We start from the raw sequence: 9,650 nt of genomic DNA on the forward strand, positions 1-9,650 counted from the left end.
TACATAAAACATTCTTCATTCAGGCTGCAAAGTTGTAGATTTCCTCCATATAAAAGGGGAAGTTTAACTAATATCACCAACTTGTGATTCCAAACATTGAAATGAGTTAGGTGGAATGTGCCTTCTCCCTCTCTCTCCCTGTTGTTGCTGTCGGCCACATTAACTTGATTTGATGGCGAGAAGGCAGACGAAAACAACCACAGGGAAACTGTACTTTCTGAAACACCGTTTTCCACCACCATGCTGGAGTAGCCAATGCTAGTCCCGGATGCTGTGTATCACGTTCAGTCAATCAGATGTTTTATTTGGAAAACTATCAGACTAGAGGGGAAACAAACAGACTGGTGCTGTAGTGGAACAGTGGTGAGGTTTTAATGGGTGTAGGGTTAGTTGGTATAGTGGTGAGGTTTTAATGGGTGTAGGGTTAGCTGGTATAGTGGTGAGGTTTTAATGGGTGTAGGGTTAGTTGGTATAGTGGTGAGGTTTTAATGGGTGTAGGGTTAGCTGGTATAGTGGTGAGGTTTTAATGGGTGTAGGGTTAGTTGGTATAGTGGTGAGGTTTTAATGGGTGTAGGGTTAGTTGGTATAGTGGTGAGGTTTTAATGGGTGTAGGGTTAGTTGGTATAGTGGTGAGGTTTTAATGGGTGTAGGGTTAGTTGGTATAGTGGTGAGGTTTTAATGGGTGTAGGGTTAGTTGGTATAGTGGTGAGGTTTTAATGGGTGTAGGGTTAGTTGGTATAGTGGTGAGGTTTTAATGGGTGTAGGGTTAGTTGGTATAGTGGTGAGGTTTTAATGGGTGTAGGGTTAGTTGGTATAGTGGTGAGGTTTTAATGGGTGTAGGGTTAGTTGGTATAGTGGTGAGGTTTTAATGGGTGTAGGGTTAGTTGGTATAGTGGTGAGGTTTTAATGGGTGTAGGGTTAGTTGGTATAGTGGTGAGGTTTTAATGGGTGTAGGGTTAGTTGGTATAGTGGTGAGGTTTTAATGGGTGTAGGGTTAGTTGGTATAGTGGTGAGGTTTTAATGGGTGTAGGGTTAGCTGCTAGTCCCCCCCACCCACCACCATCTCAAGTCTCTCTTTTTGTATCAATGTGTCAAGGGAGTACAGTAGGTTGTGGTGTATGCACCTCAGTTGGATGCAATCAGCCAATACAATTAAAAAAGAACAGACTGCTGCAACATGATTGGCTAAACGCAATACATAACATCAAGGACTAGCATTAACTACTCTACGATAGAGGAAAATGGTGTTTCATAAATAAAGTATGCATATTTTCTAAATGTTTTCCCTCCTTCTCGCCATTAAATCCAGTTAAGGAGGAAATTGACACCTTTGCCGCCTGAACGGAGAATGTTTTATGTACGAACCCGTCCACGGGGGACACGGCTGCATACATTTCCTTTGGATGGCAAGATGAAACTACTGAATATCGCCATCTGCTGGCCTTTGGACTGACTTCACAGTAACTCTGAAACAAAAGGGTTATACATATTGCAAAGTAGAGACTTGCCACAAGGCTTCACATTGTAAAACTGCAGCATTGCAATGATGGTAGTAATCATGATCACTCAGTGCTCATCCTTGCCTTTCTAGGTGTATGGAGAAGTTGCTCCTAAACGCTGATCCCGGGTCATTCCTCCCACTAACTGTTAAGGTTATGATTGTGGCGGGGAGGCTGATCCCAGACCTGTACCTATGAGAAACTTCCACCTGAGTGTCTTTCTATTAAACACAAGGCAGGAACAACAGAAGTTACAGTAACATTTAGTAAACAACATTATGTAAACGTGATGCAGGGTTCTCCCCAGGATTTAACAAGGTGGTGCTGCGGAGTGTTTTTGAACACCGGTAACTGTCATTTCCTGCAATCTAGCGCACCGAAAAATACCTTTTACCGGTTCAATTCCCATGTACCAAATAAAAAATACAAGTTACATGGGTTTCCATCGCATATGTGCCCACTCTGGTATTGGCATGTGTGCTCTAGCCAACAGCTCTCAGATACAGTGCTGGTATAGTCTACATGAGATTATTATGTCAAATGGCAGCCACGCATCATGTCACCAAAATTAGACCCTGGATATTTATTGAAGGGAGCATCAAGCTCATCACTGCACTTTCCCCCCCCTGAGAAGTTCATCACAACTTATTTCATCTGTAGCCTAATAAACGGAAGTTGCTCCTAAACGCTGATCCCGGGTCATTCCTCCCACTAACTGTTAAGGTTATGATTGTGGCGGGGAGGCTGATCCCAGACCTGTACCTATGAGAAACTTCCACCTGAGTGTCTTTCTATTAAACACAAGGCAGGAACAACAGAAGTTACAGTAACATTTAGTAAACAACATTATGTAAACGTGATGCAGGGTTCTCCCCAGGATTTAACAAGGTGGTGCTGCGGAGTGTTTTTGAACACCGGTAACTGTCATTTCCTGCAATCTAGCGCACCGAAAAATACCTTTTACCGGTTCAATTCCCATGTACCAAATAAAAAATACAAGTTACATGGGTTTCCATCGCATATGTGCCCACTCTGGTATTGGCATGTGTGCTCTAGCCAACAGCTCTCAGATACAGTGCTGGTATAGTCTACATGAGATTATTATGTCAAATGGCAGCCACGCATCATGTCACCAAAATTAGACCCTGGATATTTATTGAAGGGAGCATCAAGCTCATCACTGCACTTTCCCCCCCCTGAGAAGTTCATCACAACTTATTTCATCTGTAGCCTAATAAACGGCATGATTTCCTAACGAGTCTTAGTCACGCGATTACAGGAGTGGTCTTCTCACTAAGTTTACTTTAATATGACGGCTATTATATCAATATTTGCTCATAAATACGTTTACACCGACATTTCCTGCATAATACATTTTACAGACACAAAAAGATCCCACCTTGTCTACCATATTTTGATATGTAATACCGTATAAAACGGTTGAATGGAAACCTGGTTTATGCTTAAAAAAAAATATATATATATATATATATATATTTGTCAAGTGTTTACATAGTAGCGCAGCCAGTCCACAAGGTGGCGCAACGTCTCTATTATTTGGGGAGAACACCGATGTAGCACCAAGAAAACACAACATTCAACACTGAGATTCCATCCCAAATGGTACCCCCTTCCCCATGTAGTGCTCTACTTTAGACCAGGACCCATAGACAATAGGTTGCCATTTGGGACATACCCTAAATTCCCACTTCCATTATTGTAAAACCAAATGCCTGACAATAACACCATCCAATGACAGATACTAATGCCATGAATGTGCTGTACTGTAATAGGATGGCATCGACGACGGAAAACCTGAGGAAAGTTAGTAAGGTGCTGTGCATGTAACAAACACAAAACACCACTCCTATGAAACTCCATAAAAGCACCATTCAGTTGAAACAAACTCTTAGGTTACAGCCCAATAATCTCTCCTCCTGAAGTGTTCACTACTCCCCACAAACTTAAAAGCATTGGATTAAAGTAGCATGGAGCAGAGGGAGTTTCCATATACCAGTCATTTTCTTTTAAATCCATGACGGGAAGTGAACAAGTGCACACTTCCGGAGAAAGGGTTTCCACTAGATAGCACAACCACAAATTTAAAGTTGGCTATATCGTATATATATATTTTTTTTTGGGGGGGGGGGGGGGGGGGGGGGGGGGGGGGGGATTTTTGGTCTTAATTTAAGGTTAGGCATAAGGTTAGCAGTGTGGTTAGGGGTAAAAATCACATTTTAAATTGTGGAAAGAGGCAGGGTTTATGACTTTGTGGCTGTTGTAACTAGTGACGACCAGAAAGGAGAGATTATTAGGATGCTCCCTCAGGCTTAAAGAGGTAGTATCTGAAACCATCATAATACTCTGCATCACAAATAGCTCTGTCTTAGTGAGCTTTTCCCCCCTCACTTCTTTTTGCTGGTACGTCTTCCTTACTATCAAGGTCCATTTCAAAAACAACCAATCAGAACAAAAAGGAGATGGAGAATCGTGTGGCAAATTTCTACTATGATTAACGTTCTGCTACGCCACCTTCTTCCTCCTCCTCTTCCTCCCTTTGGAGTATCCTCGTCCGAACCAGCCTCCTTGTACTGCTGTTCCTCCACCCTGTCCCGGGGAGTCTGGTGAGCAGTCCTTCCCGCCAGCGGGCGGAGCTATGAGTTTACGAGTATAACTGTCCTCCTCTTCTGGTCTCAGCGGCGTGGCCAAGCTGAGTACAGGGTCCTCTGTCCTGATGAAGGAAGGGCAGTTAGGAATGCGTCAGTCAGGGTGTTCCAGGTGGGGTACATTTATTAGTGCACACCATAGCATAACTAATAGCATTCAACTCTGGCTTTATTGGTTCAAGTCAGTGGTTTCCAATCCTGGTCCTGGGGACCCAAAGTGGTGCAATTAAAAAATGATAGTGCAAGGACAAACGCACCCGATTCAACACCATAACATTCAACTAATCACAACTTGCCTAGTTAAATAACGGTTAAATAAATATTTGCAACAGAAAACTTTTAGCAATAACAAGTTCAGGTATGTCCCTCCCCGTTCCAACCAGTTTGCCTCCTAGTGAAGACACCCGAGGTGTGTTTTGAGACGGTGCTTCCTGGTGAAGACACCCGAGGTGTGTTTTGAGACGGTGCTTCCTGGTGAAGACACCCGAGGTGTGTTTTGAGACGGTGCTTCCTGGTGAAGACACCCGAGGTGTGTTTTGAGACGGTGCTTCCTGGTGAAGACACCCGAGGTGTGTTTTGAGACGGTGCTTCCTAGTGAAGACACCCGAGGTGTGTTTTGAGACGGTGCTTCCTAGTGAAGACACCCGAGGTGTGTTTTGAGACGGTGCTTCCTAGTGAAGACACCCGAGGTGTGTTTTGAGACGGTGCTTCCTGGTGAAGACACCCGAGGTGTGTTTTGAGACGGTGCTTCCTGGTGAAGACACCCGAGGTGTGTTTTGAGACGGTGCTTCCTAGTGAAGACACCCGAGGTGTGTTTTGAGACAGGTCTTACTGGTTGTAGGCAGGGATCTGAATGTTCAGCTCCTCCATAAGGAGACGCATCACGTCGTCACATTTCCCATGGATCTTCAGCGTGGCCAGGTCATCTTTAGGTGTCCACTAAAACAAGACAGAGGTCATCATCAATCAGGCACCCTATTCCCTTTATAGTGCACTACTTGTGACCAGGGCCCATCTCTGTGGGAGAACTAAGTGAAACGATCAAGATTCAACTGTAACACAGGCTTTATTGGTTCAAGTCAGTGTTTCCCAATCCTGCTCCTGGGGACCCAAAGGGGTGCAATTCAAAAAAAAAAATTGTCCTAGCACTAATCATGAATACGTTAATGCTGGGGCAATGCCAGGGACCAGGATTGGGAGACGCTGGATCACGGTAAGTACTAGCAAGATGACCTGTAGATTGATGATATAGAGTTTGGGTCTCCTGATAGCAGGTCTATTCATGCTCCATAGACAGGAATACTTCTTCAGCACCTGGTAAAGACAGATGGAAAGATCAGTCTAACCACACTGATGACATACAAACCAGCAATGACATACAAACAGTAGGAGTCAGTCAAGGTTCTACAACTAAAAACCACTCAATTCTATTCAATATTCACAGAAGTCCTATTTCATTTTGCATTCAATTTCATTGTCCTGTGAGGTGGCAGCACTGAGTCTATTAATCCTGGTTAAACAGTCCTTACCTTCAAGGCTTTATTGATGCTGTGTGTTAGTGCATGTTGTGGTCCTGTCCTTACCTTCAAGGCTTTATTGATGCTGTGTGTTAGTACATGTTGTGGTCCAGTCCTTACCTTCAAGGCTTTATTGATGCTGTGTGTTAGTACATGTTGTGGTCCTGTCCTTACCTTCAAGGCTTTATTGATGCTGTGTGTTAGTGCATGTTGTGGTCCTGTCCTTACCATCAGGCTTTATTGATGCTGTGTGTTAGTACATGTTGTCCTGTCCTTACCTTCAGGCTTTATTGATGCTGTGTGTTAGTACATGTTGTCCTGTCCTTACCTTCAGGCTTTATTGATGCTGTGTGTTAGTACATGTTGTGGTCCTGTCCTTACCTTCAGGCTTTATTGATGCTGTGTGTTAGTACATGTTGTCCTGTCCTTACCTTCAGGCTTTATTGATGCTGTGTGTTAGTACATGTTGTGGTCCTGTCCTTACCTTCAGGCTTTATTGATGCTGTGTGTTAGTACATGTTGTGGTCCTGTCCTTACCTTCAGGCTTTATTGAGGCTGTGTGTTAGTGCATGTTGTGGTCCTGTCCTTACCTTCAGACTTTATTGATGCTGTGTGTTAATACATGCTGTGGTCCTGTCCTTACCTTCAGACTGGAGCCCAGGCAGAGGATAACGTCAGCCCTCTCAGCAGCGTTCGATGCCCCCCTCCAGTTGAGAGGCTGCTCCAGGGTGCCCCTCTCCCCGAAATGTACGATGGTGTCCCTGAGCTCGCCCCCACAGTGGGCGCACTGCCGCCCCGTCCCGTGCCTGTGCCTCGCCGTGCGCTCCGTCACGTCAAAGAGTCGCACAAACTCCCTCACCGGGGAACAGGAAGTACACACCTGTAAACCAGGAAATGTCAGAATAATACAGTGAGTTCTTTAGGTGGAATATACTGTATGTAGTATATACTGTATGTAGTGTGAGTGTGTGACCTACCTCGATGAACATGTTGCCGTGCAGCTCAGAGAGGGTGTGTCTGGGAAGACCGCTACGCAGGTGGAGCCCATCACAGTTCTGAGACACTACGTGCTGCACCTGCACACACACCCCCCCACACACACGAAGGCCAAACACACGTTGGAAATCATCATACAGACACCTCAAAACCTTTCCAGTATCGGGCGAAGCTACAATCACAAGGTCCATGACGACACACACAACCAGCTCACTGACCATGTTCTCCTCATGCAGCATCCTGATACACATGTGTGTAAGAGTAGGTTCTGCTTCACTCAGGTCTGACGAGCTGTTGAGAGAGAGATGACTTCATGACATGCAGTATGACGAAGTTACCCTCTTGTTGACTTCATGACATGCAGTATGATGACGTTGCCATCTTGTTGACTTAATTACATGCAGTATGATGAAGTTGCCATCTTGTTGACTTAATTACATGCAGTATGATGACGTTGCCATCTTGTTGACTTAATTACATGCAGTATGACAAAGTTGCCATCTTGTGTCCTCCAGCCTGTCTCACCTGACAGCTCTGCCCTTCTGTAGCTGTGTCCAAACCCCATTTGGTCCCCTGTAGTCTGGGATGGACGCTGCCTGCAAAACATGACACAGAAACATGTCACTCTTGTCATGATGGGTGACAGGTAGCCTAGCCGATTGGGCCAGTAACCGGAAAGGTCGCTGGTTCGAAACTCCGAGCAGACTAGGTGAAAAATCTGCCGATGTGCCATTGAGCAAGGCCCTTAAACCTAATAACTCCTGTAAGTCGAATAAGGTGTGCTGGAAGAGTTCAAAGTTCAAGAACGCCTGGGGGTCCCCGAGAAGAGGTTTGAAAAAGGCTGTATGAGTGCACACCGTAGAAAACGTTTTGCAATGAAAACAAGCATTTCATTTTGGTTCAGGTTAGTCCCTCCCCGTTTTAGCCATTCGGTTCCTGTGAATACACCCCAGAACAAAGTTATACCCTGACCCCAGATCTGTTTGTGCTCTTGCCAACTCCACTGCTGTCAATGAGTTGACATGATAGCATAAATAAACTGGCACTTAGACTAGTGGAGCACAGCCATAGTGTGAAATACAGAGCCCCAGTATTTACCGTGCTGATCCCGGCTCCAGTGTAGATAACCAGGTGTTGAGCCTGTCTGACTGCCTCAGCCAACTGTCCCACTTTACACCTCAGGTCCTCTGTATCATCAAATACCTACAACAGCACAAAGACAGAGAGACATATAAAGCAAATTCCATGCTAATAGTCATCCTCCACATTTCATCTCCTAGCCTGGTGTTTCAGGTCAGTAAAGACATGTTAGACCATGTTATTGGTAGCCTGGGTGCCAGTCTGTTTGTGCCAACTTCTTATGGAATTGTCATGCCATGTTTTAAGTGACAATCAGTTGGGAAGATCGCCCAAACAGATCTGGGACCAGGCTATGTTATTGGGCACTTCTAAAGACACGTCAACCAGACCTCTTCTTGCTTCCGCTTTAGAACGTTCCTGCGGACCTGCCGCGAGCACAGCTCCTGTACCGTGTCCTGGTGCAGAAGTAGATCCGCAGACTCCTCCTGTGTCCGCTCACTCTCCTGCTTCTTCAGGATCTTAGCTACCTGGAAAGGAGGGGACGATAGATAATTACATGTAAAAATTGTATAAAGCGTAGAAGTGCTGATCTAGGATCAGGTGCCACCTGTCCATGTGATCTGATAGGGAAAACTGATCATAAAATCAGAACTCCTACTCGGAGAAGCTTTATATGAGCCCTGAACATTTCGGTAGTCATTGTCAGCTGCTTATTTTACATTGAGAATGACGCAAAGGAATGCAATAGTTACTAACTTTGGAATACATGAATGGGCAATATCTACTCTTGACAATGTCACTCAGTACGAACACTGTCAGAGTTTTATCCAAAGTTCTCAACATTGTAATGCATTGCAATAAGTGTTATTTTGCAAGCCACCGGTGTAGCTTGCTAGCCGGCTAGCATAACATCTAGCTAGCTTGTAAACAGCGGACTACACAAATCTCCAGTCTCTCCTCACTGACCAGTTTGAAACTCTTCCGCTGGATTTCTCTTTGCAGTATTTCAGCCTTCTCTTTAGCTTTTCTCTCATCCCGAGAGGACGCGCCTGTGTCTGGTTCCTCTCCCATTCTCACAGACGTAGAATCACACTGACAGACAAACCAACGACAGCTATGGACGAATGTAGTCGAACAGGCCAAATGTACCTTTCGAAAAAAAAACTACGCCCACTGGCGTTCTCACAATATAAACGTTTACAAGAACTCCGAAATTAATTTAAAAACTATACCGAACAAAAATATAAATGCAACATGTAAAGTGTTGGTCTCACGAGCAGAAATAAAAGAGCCTAGACATTTTACATATGCACAAAAAGCTTATTTCGCTCAAATTGTGTGCACAAATTTGTTTACATCCCTGTTAGCGAGCATTTCTCCTCTGCCAAGATAATACATCTACCTGTCAGGTGTGGCATATCAAGAAGCTGATTAAAGAGCATGATCATTACACAGGTGCACCTTGTCCTGGGGACAATAAAATGACACTCTAAAGTGTGCAGTTTTGTCACACAACATCACAGATGTCTCAAGTTTCAAATGAGCATTCAATTGGCATGTGACTGCAGGGATGTCCATCAGAGCTGTTGCCAGAAAATTGAATGTTCATTTCTCTACCATAAGCCACCTCACATAATTTAAGAGAATTTGGCAGTACATCCAACTGGCCTCACAACCGTAGAGCACGTGTAACCACACCAGCCCAGGTCCTCCACATCCGGCTTCTTCACCTGCAGGATCGTCTGAGATCAGCCACACGGACAGCTGACAAAACGGAGTATTTGTTTGTATTAAAGCCCTTTTGTGGGGAAAAACTCATTCTGATTGGCTGGCTCCCAATTGGGTGGACCTATGCCCTCCAGGCCCAGCCATGGCTGTGCCCCTGCCCAGTC

The 9,650-nt window shown here is 44.8% G+C and overlaps 1 protein-coding gene across 1 annotated transcript; it reads right to left on the reverse strand.

Annotated features, from left to right (window-relative positions):
• Positions 1-3,706: 3,706 nt before the first annotated feature.
• LOC120018925 (NAD-dependent protein deacetylase sirtuin-7-like) lies at positions 3,707-8,850 on the reverse strand. Its single transcript, XM_038962142.1, has 10 exons — positions 8,725-8,850; positions 8,148-8,285; positions 7,777-7,881; positions 7,204-7,274; positions 6,897-6,969; positions 6,660-6,758; positions 6,326-6,562; positions 5,399-5,479; positions 4,998-5,104; positions 3,707-4,230 (listed from the first exon to the last, which is right to left on the reverse strand). The coding sequence occupies exons 1-10, from the start codon at positions 8,827-8,829 to the stop codon at positions 4,023-4,025; spliced, it is 1,224 nt and encodes a 407-aa protein (XP_038818070.1). The 5' UTR covers positions 8,830-8,850; the 3' UTR covers positions 3,707-4,022.
• Between the last annotated feature and the right edge of the window lie 800 nt (positions 8,851-9,650).

Source organism: Salvelinus namaycush, chromosome 2 (genome assembly GCF_016432855.1).
Source record: "Salvelinus namaycush isolate Seneca chromosome 2, SaNama_1.0, whole genome shotgun sequence".
Taxonomy (NCBI): Eukaryota; Metazoa; Chordata; class Actinopteri; order Salmoniformes; family Salmonidae; genus Salvelinus; species Salvelinus namaycush.